At 44.2% G+C, this 14,710-nt stretch overlaps 1 protein-coding gene across 8 annotated transcripts in view; it reads right to left on the bottom strand.

Annotated features, from left to right (window-relative positions):
- Positions 1–14,710, bottom strand: part of IRAG1 (inositol 1,4,5-triphosphate receptor associated 1) — a 125,406-nt gene that overhangs the window by 65,668 nt on the left and 45,028 nt on the right. For 5 of the 8 annotated variants that reach the window (XM_072794076.1, XM_072794077.1, XM_072794078.1 and 2 more), the window contains exon 2: positions 13,558–13,715. The exons of 2 other annotated variants lie outside the window; for them this stretch is intronic. In XM_072794076.1, the coding sequence (XP_072650177.1) occupies positions 13,558–13,715 (158 nt within the window). Of the gene's footprint in view, positions 1–12,566; positions 12,752–13,289; positions 13,440–13,557; positions 13,716–14,710 lie in introns of those variants that run through there. One more of the 8 variants, XM_072794084.1, reaches the window with a different exon arrangement.

Here is a 14,710-nt window from a genome sequence, read left to right as displayed (position 1 = left end):
TTAATCATAATTATCATTAAAATGATTGATGGCTTTACTCAGTTCTCCCCACCTTTTGTCCCCTGTAGGAGGCCAGCAAGCAGCAGAGAGGCTGGAACCTTCCAAGGGGCCAGGAGAGAAGCAGGAAGATCTTGGATCATGGTGAGGGGCCTGATGACACACAGTGGGACAGTATCCAGAAGAGCTGTTAAGGTCAAAAAGGGGAATCATGGTGTCAAAGTGGCAGGTCATGGGCTGAAGCTGGGGCAGGTAAGGCCAGGAGCAGGTGCCAGGCAGAGCCAGGGCTCTTTACTGGGAGAACTAGTAAAGAGGGAGGAATGGAGAGATTTTCTATTGTGTGGGTTCTCCAGTGAGCAGGAAGAAGGGCTGAAGTTTTTCCAGAGGCTTCTCTTCATGTCACTACAAGGGTTTCTTGTTGATGTGGTTTCTTGGATCTCAGTTAGGGATTAGCCTATTCTCTGAGCTACAAATTCTCTGAGGTACAAATTAGAGACCTGGAGAGCTGTTTATTGTGAGTAGTTTTTGTAAGTTTTTATATTAGTTGTCAACATTTTATAATTGGAAGAATTCCCATAAAGGTCTGGATTTCCTGCTTTTCCTGAAAAAAAAAAAAAAAAAAAAAAACAAGAGACCAAGCAATATTGGGTCTACATTTCTGCAGAGTAAGCCTTGGTCTGTTTCTGCTGGCCTGCTTCAGTCAGTTGTGCTCCCTGCCTGGCTCTGAAGGCATCCAAATAATTGCCCCTTTGGTGCATGATTCTTAACCTGTCTTGGGTTTTCTGGAGCACGGGAGGCTTATGCTTAAAGCCTCCTCCACTTATGACATCTTTTTAAAAAAATAGCCACTTTATTAAGGTATGATTGACATATGAAAAGCTATACATATTTAATATATACAACTTAATGAGTTTAGAGCTAAGTATACACTTGTGAAACCCTCATAATTTATGCCATAAACCTATCCATCACTTCCCGAAATTTATTCCTGCCCTTTTATTTATTTATTGCTATTATTGTTGCTATTGATGTGATAAGAACACTTATAAGATATACTCCCTTAGCAAACTTTTAGGTCTACAATACAGTATTGTTAACTCTAGGCACTAAGCTATACAATAGATCTCTAGAATTTATTCATCTTGCATAAGTCCCATATCCACTTGATGGGTTTCTTTCTATATAGCTTATGGATAACTGCTGCCATGGAAATTCCATTTGAAACACTTAGGTTCTTAGAGTATATTTGCAGTTCCTTCCCTGGGTGGAGTTTATTTTTACTGCGATAATTTCAGGTCTAGAAATTAACTTATTCATGTTTTTCATATTTAAAGAATTTCTTTCTTGTATGAATCCTCGGGTGAGCAGGAAGACATGCACTCTGGCTAACAGATCATTTTCATGCTCATTATATCATATGGTTCATCCATCCCTTGGGGTGGGCTTTTATGAAATTCCCAGCCGGCATTAATGTAGATGGTGCAGGTCTACATAAAAGAGGCAGGAGAACCAAACATCACTTTCTTCATGTTGCATTCTGAAGAAAATTTGTGGTAGTACTAATGGGATTATAATATATACCTCCAAGAGTTTCATATATTCAGGCTGCTAAGTAAGTAGAATACAATTCACTTGTTGACCTAATTTTCTTAACACACTACCTATTTCCCAAAGCAATTTGAAATAACTAGCAATAAAATCTAAGATATAAAAATAAGCCATAAAAATGGGGAGATAGTTTCATAAATACTAATATCCCTAGGAGATAAAAAGAAATGCACGCTTCTCCTAACCACCTATGATTTGACTCTGAAGTTAAACCATTTGACCTGAAACCTAATGAATCTGTGATCCATGTGGTCCAGGCCCTGAGAAAGATTGATTTAAAGAATTATTTAGCAGACAAAAAAAGCAATACAAAAAGAATTCCATTCTCCATGCTTACCTCTCAAAGGACATGGAATGCTAAATCCCATCCTCTCTGACCTCTGCCCTTTGACTTTTCATTTGCTTACCCTCCCCACCTAAAGCCTCTCTTCCTCCCCCTTCCTCTTCAATTTACTCTTCCAGCTCCATCCAGTTACTTATTGTACAGATTGTCTAACCTTTATTTTTATGATTGACTCAGTTTTCAAAAGTCTTAGAGTCTAAGAGAGATCGTTCTGTACACATTGTGCATCATTACACTTTATTCTCTCCATTTATCCAGCAAACTTACCAAATGCTTATTATGTATTATGGTCTATGCTAGGGCCTGGGAAGAGAAAAGTGAAGTAGGCAGGCCTCTGAAATGCTTCCCAGTTAGCACAATGGGATGTGGAATGGGGAAAGTACCCCCATCCACACCCCCATGTACTCACCCCAGATAGCCACCAGGGCCTGGTACCCTTAGTGTTGACTGTGACATAAATGGTCTGCAACATACTGGAGGAGCTGCATTCTGTTGGAAGTTTTCTCTGCCTCCTGGCTAAAGGCCACTTTCAGCAAAGCTCTCCTGAGGTGGCTGTCATGTATGGGGCTGCAGGCACTCTCACTCAGAGAAGGGTAGAGGTCCTCACACAGAAACTCAGAAACAAGCCACAGGTGGATAGTGCCAAGCATGTAACCACAAACACACACAATTCAAAGCTGCTTAAAAACCAGGAGGCACAAAGCAATCAGGGAGAAATCCTCTAATCCCCTGATGGAATGTCCTGGAATGCTCCTCACTCTCTCCTTCCAATGTGTGCAAAATATACAGAAATAAAATCAAAGTGTTCTTTCCTTAATCAGTACACAGAATGGTTGAACAAGCTCTGGGCAAAACTGTTTTTGTGGGGAACATTCAGTCTTTTGTGGTCTGTTTCAGTTCAGCAGGCACTAGGGAGACAGGAACCTAGGAAAGTGTGGGGAGATTCCAGGGGCCCTCTGGAGTGAATTCCGCCAGATTTTGGTGTGTGTGGTGAGTGTAAATACTCCTCCCTGCTTGCACTCTGAGCTGCCAAACAGAAGACAGGGCCTCAAGGAAGCTTGCGGTGTGGTGTGTCCAAACACGAGTCTGCCAGTGAAGTTACCGGCTTTAGGACTTCAACAGCCTTGGGCTTGGGAGCCACAGTAATTCATGCATGATAAAGCTTCTCACTTACTAGCTGTGTGACCTTGGGCAAGTTACCTTGCTTCTCTGTGCCTTGGCTACTTCATCTGTAAAATAACTATCGCTCAGGGTAGTCACAAGAATTAAATGATTCATATGGAAATAAGATTGTCAGTTAAAATGCAAGAGGTTCAGCTATATTTGAACTTCAAATAAAAAACAAATAATTTTTTTTAGTGTTGAATGGGTCCCAAATATTGCATGGACATAAATGTATTTTTCACTTGCTAAATCTACAGCTCCAGATGGAAAGCTCATAGAAGAGCACCTGGCACTTAGTAAATGCTCATTAAGTGTCAGATGTTACATTCTGTTATTGTTATCTTTGGGGCTGAATTAATTACTTTGGAGTTTGGTTTTTAGGAGATTGTTCTTAGTTTTGAGTCTGGCCAACCATTGGAGTTAAATCAGGAGGGTCTCACCTTTCTGGTCATGGAGCCACAGAGCACCACCCCTGGGCATCTGACCACACAAGCTCTAGTGGTCTTGTAATCAGTGACCTTCAGAGAAGCCCATCTCCAAAGTCACTTTTGCCTGGCTCTACTTCCTCTCTTACCATCTGCTTCTCAGACCAAATAGAGATACCCTTTGTGGGTTACAGACACAAGAAGCAAAGGGGCAAATGTGGGTAAAGGAGAGTGACAGTTTCTTGGACCTACTATGTGTGGGGCCCTGTCAAGACACTTCTAGTATGTTTCCTTACCTCATCCTCTCTAGCAATTGTGCAAATGAACTTAAGGATATCCAAATACGAATTGGGGATGATAATGCCTCCTGATATCATCAAATTGTGAAGAGGAAGGTGAAGGCCCTGAGCATGGAATAGGTGATGGATGCATTTCTTTTCTCTCTTTCTTCTCCTTTAATCCCTACTTTACCAATGAAAAAACAGACTTGTACAGAGCTGTACAACTGGTAAATAGTGGGAAGGACTACGCACCAGGCCTGTTGGCCTTTCCACTCCACCATGCTACTTTTACAGTTGTTTCCCCTGGTCTTTGGTCTCACCTCCCCTCATTCCTGGTATGTGCAGGACATTCTGACACTCCTCCATTATTCTTCTAAGCTGCCCCCTCCCTCACAAACCCCTTCCTCCAGGAAGCCCTCCAGCCAGTACAAGTTAGAACACATAGCTGGAGGAAAGATACCCTTACCTTCTCATGGGCCCAGCCTCCCTAGGGGTCCATTTCCTTCCCTGGAGTCAGCCAAGTTCTGGGGGCCTGGGCCGTCTCCCCATAATCTCACCCTATAATAAGCCAGCAGGTCACATTTTGTTCTCTTTAAATAAACCTTATAGAAACATTTAAATGTTTATTTCACTCATAAATTCCCAGGAATGCGCAACAGTTTCCTAACTGCCTGGGTGCAGGGATAAATATAGGCCAGTGTCAGAGACGGGAATATTATCTTCCTTTCCCCAATGTCACATGACTAGGCCTGGACTAGGAAGCTCTAAGCAACAGCCCCAGCCCCAGCCGTCGCTGGGCTGGGGAGTTTATCTCTTGCACTTGGGCCCTGGCAGATAACCTAGGGGTGAAGGACCCTATTAGAAGCCAGTGTGAGGTAATAAAGCTGGGGAACCTGAGCTGGAATCCCACCTGATGACCTTGGGCACTTTATTGAACTTTTCAGAGTTTCATATTCTCAAACATTCCATGGAGATAATAACCCCTATTTTCCAGGCTTGTTTTAAGGATTATACAAGATAAAGCAATAATGATGCTGCTGCTGATTGTGGGAGTGGTGGTGGAGGTGGGGCTCTGTGGTGGCTGTATCTCCAGGTCCCTCTCTCATAGCCTAGAGGTGGCTGTATCTACAGGTCCCTCTGTAGAGAGGGGTCCTGGCCACAAAGAGAAGTTGGTGCTCTTGTGATAGGATAAAAGGACTCTGGGGACTCACAAGAAAATGATTATTCCAGCAGCAAGTCCTAAGAGCATGGGAGAGAGCAGAAATGCCTCTGCCGAAGTCTGCTGGACACAGGGCTCCTCCCTGCCAAGCACTGAGGACCAGTTCCTGGCTCTCCTAAAGCTCCCCAGTGCCCACCCTGTGGATTCCCCCTGTGCACCCAGTACCTGCCTTGCCTCTGGTGAACTCTCTTTCCTGGCATTGTCCACTCTATTTCTAGAAGCCAGGGATCAACAACCACTAGATTATCCTGCCTTTTTCATCACTGGTTTCACTCTCATGCCAACAGACACCTGGAGTGTAGAAATACATGCAATGCCTATTAGTCTTATTCAGTGGAGAGTGTATCACCCAGCCAGTCATTTATTCATCATCATCTTCTATCCTCTCCTCTTCCCTCTTTTTCCCATGTGCCTCCATTTCTTCCTCTCTCCAATCCTGGCATTTAATCAGCCAGCCAATTATCTACCCAACCTGTCACATATCCATCCATCCATCCATCCATCCATCCATCCATCCATCTACCTGCCCATTTATCCATTCATCCATCCTTCCTTGAGCTCCTAACACATACTAGAGCCTATGCTGAGAACTGGAGATACACACATAAAAGACACAACCCCTGACCTAAGTAGCTTATGTACAGATGGACAGGGGAATCAGAGAAACAAAAAGTAAGCTACTTCTTTCCTCACTATAGGAACTAAAGACAAATAATTTTAATATACATTTCTGTCCTTCTGTAATAATCAAAATTTCCAAACATTTTCTGCTTTCTCTTAGGTACTTCCAAAGCTACAATCTCACAGTTCTTACTCTGTGACCAGAATTACTAGAAGCCATCCTGGTGGAACTGTTCTCTTGGCCTTTCCAAGTTTCTTTTCCATAAAGTATAGGGCATCAAGCAACTGCTACTCCTGCCCCCATGCCTGGGGCCATTGGTGTCCATGACACAGGCTTTACTGCTGGGTATGGCCAAGAAAGGAGGCAAAGCTGACAGAAACACTTTAGCAGGAAAATCAGGTTTGAATCTCTACTCAACCACAATACAACTATGTGGCCTTTGACAATTATTTACCCTCACAGAGACACAGTTTCTTCATCTATAAAATAAAGATAATAATAATATCTACCCCAAGGGAATGAGACCATATGGCAGGTGCCCAATAGATGGCTCCAATATCTTGTACATCAGATCTTAATGTTTTACTGATAATTCATTTGAAGACATTTCATTGAAGATTTTAATTGAGGCTGCTCTTGGAAAAGGTAGTAAGTGGATAAATTCAAAATCCTAGATTAGACATTCAAGGTACTGGTCAGTTTCTAGTGTTTGGATTGTACTTACCTACAGTTTTCTTATCTGTAAAATGGAATAATCATACCTACTTCCTAGAGTTGTTGTGAGCTACTGCATATAAAGTGCTTAGAGCAGTGCCTGTCACACAGGAAGCCTTGGGCCTTGGAAGAGTTGGGAGCATGTCCCCACTCTGCAAAGCTATCACCAAGTTCCCAGTGTTTTACATGCACTATCTATTTTGTCTTCATTCCATTCCTTACAGGAAATTAATTCTTTGGGTCCCAAACCTTTTTCTCACACATTTCCCAAAGGGTCTCTGAGGAGGTATAGACAGAACCCCAGGTTGCTGGCCAGTGAAGACAGGGTGTAAACAGCCAAGGGAAGGTAAAATGAAGAGAAAAGCTGGCAACCTACCTTACATGGTAAAGCATATTGTTAAGCACTAGATATTCCTGGGGATAGCATAGACCAATGATCCCCCAATTCCTTTTCAGAGAAGTTCATAAGGGAACACAAAGCAAATTAGATCAGAAAAAAAATTGTCATTCGATTGTAAATCCACTGGGAGGTAAACTCTCTGAGAGTAGGGCCTTGGTTAGTTAGTGCTTAATAAACACTTGTTGAATGAATTCAATAAACATTTACAGTTAACTCTTGAACAACATGTGTTAGACTTACATGTGTTTTTTTATAGTATGGTACTGTAAAGTATTCTCTCTTCCTTATGATTTTCTTAATAACATTTTCTTTTCTCTAGCTAACTTTATTATAAGAATACAGTATATATAACACACAAAATATGTGTTCATGGCTGTTTTTGTTATGAGAAACCTTCCAGGGCAGCCCGGGTGGCTCAGTGGTTTAGCACTGCCGTTGGCCTAGGGCATGATCCTGGGGACCCAGGATCAAGTTGCAGGTCGGGCTCCCTGCATGGGGCCCACTTCTCTGCCTGTGTCTCTGCCTCTCTTTCTCTCTCTGTGTCTCTCATGAATAAAATCTGAAAAACAAACAAACAAAAAACCTTCTATATAGAAGTCTATAGTAGTCCATTAGTAAAGTTTTTCGAGAGTCAAAAATTATATAGATTTTCAACTGTGCAAGGGGTTTGGTGTCCCTAACTCCTGCATTGTTCAAGGTCAACTATATTGAGTAAATTCAATTCTATATTTATTGAGTGCCTATCACATGTAAGTGAATAGTTATCCCTTTCTTGTGTACTCAAACTCTGTTGCAGTATACTGGGGAATTTTCTGGACTAGAAAGAAGAAAAAAAATTCTAGCCTTGTTTCTTCAGTTTATACCCATGAGGCAGTAGAATCTTGCTGCATCCTTGTTATGTCCTTTGGACAACTGACTTAACCTCCCAAACCTTCATTTCCTAATCTATAAACTACATATAGTCACAGCTAATTTATAGGGCATTATGAAGGTTATCTGAGACAATGAATGTAAAGAGTTTAGCCTAGAACATGGTAGGAGCCCCATGTTTAGCTTCTTTCCTGCATTTGGATATAATACCTAACTGCTCTGAACTTCTAGTTCCCTGGGGATGATGATCACTGTCCTCACAGTCGGGTTAGGGCATCAATCGCAGTAATATATATAAAAACTTTTTGAAAACTGTTTTGTGCTATACTAGACTGAGAACCTATTAGGAGCTGAGAACCTTGCTTGGCACTGTACATATTATTCTGGTAATTAAAGTCAAGTTGCCTGAGGTTTGATTCTAGGCTCAATGACTTAGTTGTATTAGCTAGTACACATTATTTTTCTGTGCTTCGAGTCTTCATCCCTAAATGGGGATAATAATAGTACCTATCCCACAGAGATATTCTGAAAATTAAATGAGATAAAGTGTATAAAAAACCTAGTACAGTGGCTGGAATATAGTAAAATTCCCTTAAAAGTTTACTGTTGTTAGAAGCTATTGCTGTAAGGCTCAGCTTACAGATGAGGAAACAGGCAAAATGAGTAACTCACCTCAGGTCCCACTCAGAGATATGAAGTCTAGCTCTTTCCACACTGCCACACTATCTATACCTTGCATCCCAAAGAAATAGAAGCATTTCCTGCCCTTTCCAGAACTTCTTGGCTGCTTAGAGAAGCTTGCTTGGTATTTTTCTCTCCTAAAAGGACAGCTGAGCAAACTCCCTCTGGGTCCAGCCCACTGACTGATGGTGGTTAGCCAGGATGGGTTTCCTACTACACCGACACAAACAGGGAGAGAATTCCAGATTTGTCATGGCAGCAGCTACGTGATCTCTAATTCTGAGCCAAAAGAGGAGGCCCAGCAGCTTTGTGGTCAGAGGTTCTAGGAGCTCCACAGCCAATCCCTTGCTTTTAGGGCCACACACAGAGGGCTGATTCTCCAGAGCACATTCCAACCTAATTTTCAGTTAATCAAAAATTGAAGGTGGGGATAGGGGTGGGAGCGGAGATGCCACTGGTTATTTGAGTGCTGCGGTGATATTAAGTCAACAGGATGCTTCTGTATAACAGGGTTAAACATCAATTTGTCTAAGGGATCAGAAAGTGCAGCACAAAGTAGGCACATAGGGAGATGTAGAGAGAGAGTAACTTGTGTGTGGCTGGAACCAGGAATTACATGGTGGTCTGTGTTTCTAGGAGTCCATGTACATCGAGTTGAGCTGTTTTATTGTCTGATGGCTAAAAAGGAATGAAAAAGGCATAGGCAGCACCATGTCTCAGCAGGATGTGTGACATGGAGCTGTATTTTCTGGCCCCATGGGCTCAGGCATCTGAGTGGATGGCAAGCAGAAGGAAGACACAGCAACACAAGCTGCAGTGCTTTGGAGTGTGCATGGCAGTGCATTTGCAGGGGCCCAGGTTGGCCATCTCAGACCAGGGCTTTGAAAGCACAGGACAGTGTCTCCCTAGCCTAGGCACCAAGGGATCTCATAGAGGGCCCCAGAGGCAAAGCTAACACTACTTAGTGCAGGGTAGAGACTTAGAGCATAGGCTCTGGGGCCAGACTGCCTGAGTTCAAATCCTGGGCCTGCTACTTATGAGCTATATGATCTTGGAGGAAGGTACTTAACTTCTCTGTGCCTCAGCTTCCTCAGCTATGAAATGGAGATGATGGTACCTACCTCATAAGGTTAACTGAAAATTAAATAAGTTAATGCAGTAGAATAGTACCTGGCATTAAGTGTTGTAGACAGTGGAGATGGGAGTAGGAGTTGGCCAGGGAATGGTAGAAGGGGATACTGGAACAGATGATGTGAATGATGTGAGGTCTGCTTATGAGCTCATATTGACCTGCACCTAGGGGCTTCCAGAAACCCCTGAAAGAGGATGGGGGCTGTCTGAGTAGAAACTAGAGCCAGCTGTTAGAGCTAACCAGAGCCTCTTTGCACCCTCAGGTTTGCAAGGCATTTCTGAGGAAGCCATGCTGTTCCAATGAGTCAGCTTTCTGATATGGTTTCTGGTCACAGGCCAGGAAATGGTTGATGTCCTGGTCTTGCTGCTTCTGGGGCCCAGAGCCAGGTGTGGTACTCCATGATTAGGAGACAGGTGGGTATGTCCCCAGAAGAGTGGTTTGGGAGCAAAGCCTAGAAGAGCTTATGGGAAGATGCATACACTGCCTTCCTGCATCTGTAGGTTTTCACCCCACTATAGGTAGTTGTGAAGGGCAGAACTGAGAGGGAGTCACAGGGAGGCAGTTGCAGCTTGACCAGCAAGCAGATCTGGCCAACTACAGCACAGACTTCCTTGTGAGGTGGGGAGTTCCCCTGTATGGAGCTACTCCTGCAAACTCCCAAGACCCATCCCAGAAGACTCTGGTTCAATAGGCTTAGGCCTTGGCAGAGGAATCTGGGTTTAATAAGCTTCCAGGTAACTGTTGGGGGGTGGGGTTCACACTGTGCAGAACTTTGCCTGCCCAGGAGGGGAGGGTCTTAGATGAGATCTAGTATCCCTTCTAGCTCTTAGCTCTGATAATCTGTCATTCTGTGTTCCTTTAAGGTGCCAGGCTTGTATCCTGACAGCTTTTATTCCTATCAGAACCTCTTGGCTAGAAGCTCATTCCTTTGAGCCCCTCCTTGTTCTACGACCAACCCAGAAAACACACTTAGGACACAACCTCACAGAGTGCATTGTCCGGAAGTTTTATTTCTTTGTGGGTCTTGATTACAGCTTCTGATTAAGGACCTCGAGGATGTGTGTGGCAGCTGGGGGAGGGGTGTGCATGCAGAAAGAAAAACAGGATCTAGGTCTACAGCATTTGTGTTTTTGTGCAAGAAGGCCTCAGCTAGTGTTCATGTCAGCAATGGGAAATGGGGGCTGGGGTTTGAGGAACTAGAAGTAGGGCTGGACCCGGGGGAGCTGTAAAATCAGAAGGATGCTCTGGTTCTTTGCCTGCTTCACAGAGTGGGAGTTCACACGGTACTGGGAATTTCAGCCAAATCCTCCTAGCCAACCCTGCTTCCCTGGCTGCCCAGCTTCCGCTGCTCCCAGGGACTTGGGCTCCAGCCCCTGGAGGCTCCAGTCCTGCTCACAAAGCCTGACCTTTCCCTGAGGCTGTAGCTGCCTAAGAAGCCCAATGTAGGTTGTCTGATGGGTGCAAAGAGGGAGGTGCTCTTCACTGACGATGCCTGTGGGCTTCTGGAGAACTCATGGAGGCCCATTGCCAGTCAGTAAGGGCAGAGAATAAAAAGATACTGAATCTGATGTAGCCTTTAGTCTGCAGTCTAACCTGCCCCACTCTCATGGTTCCTCAGGCCAAAAAAGGTACTAGAGAGCTAGGCTAACCTAAGTCTAGAAGGCAGCCACTGACACTTGCCTTGAGGAAGAGATGAGGAACCAAAGGCACAAAAAAGTTAACAGACTCACACAAAGTCTTTTGGCCAGGATGTGGAGGAGACCGGTTTGGTCTGACTCCAGAGTCCACAATCTTAAATCTTATGCTAATAATCCTCCCTTATAGGACCTGGGCATCCTGGCTCCAGCTCACCTGAAGTCTTCATGGGTCGTTCTCCTGCTGGGCTCCAGCAATACAAAGGCTATTAGTACCACAAACACTCCCTTTATTGTCTTGACTTCCCACAAGCGCAGAGAGAGAATTGTGGCATTTGAAGGACCTTCAGAGATCATGGGGGTCCACCCCCTCATGTTACAGAAGTCTGGTTCTGGTTCAAGGTCACAAGGAGAGTGAGCTTGTGGAAAGCTGGAATCTGGAGCTCCTGCTGTTCAGTGAGGGCTCTCTGACCCTGAACTATGTGATTAGCTCATGGATCCCCCGCTGGCTTGGTCGCCTGGAAACTCACGCTCACCTCTGACCCAGTGGAGCTGCACCTAGGTGTGATTTGAAGTTGTTATGGTCAGAAGGGTCAGCAGGCGTTTTTGCTATCTTGTATTTAGTCTCCTGAGGAGAAAGCTTACAGGTTCTTTTAAGTAGAGAGGCGAGATGATGAACTAAAGGTAAACTAAACTCAGTGTAAAAGGATCTTTTCACTAAGGATGGAGTTGCAGCTTTGCCAATCTATTTTAATTTTTTTAGGAACAGTTGTATTCTTGAAGAGCATGGCCTGATAGCTGTCTGGGGGAGCTAGCTAAGATTCGGGAAGGGCCATGGTAAGAAGGAAACCAGGGCTAGGGAGTAAGGATGCTAAGGGGACAGAACTCAGGAAAGCCATGACTGAGGAGAGGGAGCAGTCACATTTGAATCCAGATGTGGATGTTTCACTTTATGCTGTCATTCCCTTCTTTAATCTCCAAACTTTTAGTGGATTAACACATTTTTTTTTTTGTTGTTGGCTACAACTTACAGTCCACTATTACCAGTGATTTAAGGGAATTGTCCACACTTGGTTAGGAGCAATAGTAGAAAAGGAGCAGCAGCAGAGCCCCCAGTTTGGGGAAGACCAGACATCACCCGTAGAAGAGCAGAGAAGCAATCTAGAGCCACCAAAAGCAACCGAAAAGCAGGACCTACCAGGCCCATGACATTCCTGGAAGAGAGGTTCAATAAAACACTGAGCTGGCTGCCTGTGGCCAAATGGATGGAGGCTTGGCTCACTGCCACTTAGAAATTCAAGGGCTCGCCAAGTCTGCCAAGTTCTGCAATATCTCAATCCCACGAGTTTGGGGTAGAGAGATACAAGAAGCCATTCTTTTCTAAGTATTTACTATCTGAGTTCCCACAGTTATGACGTGCAAGAAAACAAATGTCATCCTAACATGAAAATGTTCACTGAGAATCTGCCCGCTTACCAAATTAATGCTCAGTCATACATTCTTCCTTCACTTCACAAGTGTCTGTCCCTTCTGGATGAGGTCAGTTTCAGTATAATGGGGTGGTGCAAACCAAGTGCAAGTTCAGGAAATCAAAGAAAACAGTGTTGGAAAACTTCACATGCAGGGTCTGGGCCAGTGAAGAGCAGATGGAGCTAGAGCAGCTAACGAAGAAAAAATTACAAGGATGATGCAAGATGAGTTCTTTATGAGAAAATGATTTGCATATTGGAGGATCGATAGAGGTCCTTGGGAAAATGAATGAGGCCCTTAAATATTTCAATACATAATCTCTTAACAGAGGTGCTATAAAGTAAAATGTGAAGGATGGGGCTTATGTGAACAGATCATCATGTTGGTATAAAGAATAAATATACCAACGCCAAAATCAACACAATTAATTCTTTGTTCCTTCTAAAAAAGTAGCATATAATCAATTTTTTGTTGTATATATACATAAATTAATTTGATTTCATAATTTCATTTGTATAATACAATCCCAATGAGACCCTTTAAATTCTTTTATCATTTCTCTTATTTATAATACAATTCTCCTGAAAATCTTTTCCACTATTTTGATCTTCATTTTAAGTGGGCTCAGTTTAAATGGCCTTTTGCTGATAAGCACAACCCTGACATGATGAGGCCCTCTGTGCTTACAGTTCTCCTCCAAGTCTTTCTCCATTCTAGGAGGGCACTTACAGGGTTAGGTGGTTGGACTTTCCAGGAGACCTCAGTAAGACACAGCCTAGGAGGGTCTGCTCTCAGGATATGTGGGGCCTTGGCCAATTCAAATGAACTCTGGGTATTTATTCCTCAGTGTCACAGCTATATACCTTCCCCAGGTGCCCACTGCAGCTTGCACAGGCTGTCAGCAAACCCTCTGGCCAGGCTGAGCATTGTGACATCAGCCCAGGGCACTTGGCTTGGCCCCGGCCAGGCTAACTGCAGGCAAAGAGGGGGCACTTACTTGGCCGGTGGGGCTCTGGGCTGCCTGTGGCTCTCCAGGGGGCTCCTCATCCTCGGGAATGTGGGGCATGGCAGCCTCCTGGCGGGAGTGGCCGCGTGTGCCTGGAACCGCCGCGGCGTCAGCCCCAAAGATGCTCCAAGAGGCCTGGGCTCCGCAGGCTGAGGAGACGCCAAAAGGACAAGTCAAATCCACTCCCATCCCTGACCCAGGCTGGGTTCCATTTCCAGGAGCCATGAGCCACAGAAAAAGCCTGCTTGACTTTGCATCAATACCAGAGGTTGGACTAGGTTAGGAGAGGGCATTTGGAATTGCATTTCCTCCTGTTCATTTTCTCTGTTTACAAAGTCAGAGATGACCTTAGAGATTTTGCATCTAATTTGGTCCTTACAGTAAACACAGCTATCCCAGAAGGGAGAAAAGTGCTTCGAACTCTTCAAAGCCATAGTGAATAGAGGACACTCCATTGGGATCAGATTTGTACTTTTGTATCATTTATTGAGCACCTACTACATGCCAGGAACTGTCCTAGAAACATTTCCAACATCATCTCATTTAATCACCGTGATGACCTCTGATGCAGGCATTAATATTCACATTTTATAGAAGAGAGAATGGCTTCAGAGAATGGCAGCCATTTGCCAAAATCATATAAAGAACCAAGTATTTGAATCCAGATCTTCCTAATTTTGAGGCCAGAGCTCTTTGCACTGTACCACACAACCTTCCTTGCCTGGGTTGAGGAATTGGAGAATGTTTCTTGACTTTCTACCCCATGGCTGACCTCATGTTCTTCAACTGCTTTTCTGACCCTCCATATGGGGCTCTCTCACCTGAGGACAAGCCTCACTAGGCCTGTGATTCTGGAGGTCCAGCCAGGGTGGATCTTTTGTACCCTGTGCAGTACCTACCCCAAGCAACCTTTCATTGTTTCCCCAGAAAACAGGCTTACCCTGTCTCATGGTGTAGCAGCTTGAGGCCCAGCTGGGATTGACCCAGTCAGCTTAATCTTATTCATCTCGCCACAGTGTTTGGTTCACGGATAGAAAATAGGTCCAGTGTAGACCAATGAGCACACTGCAGTGTTCTAGGACCCAGGTGCTTTATCTTGCTATGGGTGGTAGAGTACACAGATGGAAGACTTGGTGCTGCTGGT

Source organism: Canis lupus, chromosome 23 (genome assembly GCF_048164855.1).
Source record: "Canis lupus baileyi chromosome 23, mCanLup2.hap1, whole genome shotgun sequence".
Taxonomy (NCBI): Eukaryota; Metazoa; Chordata; class Mammalia; order Carnivora; family Canidae; genus Canis; species Canis lupus.
This window is presented reverse-complemented; position numbering and strand designations above follow the sequence as displayed.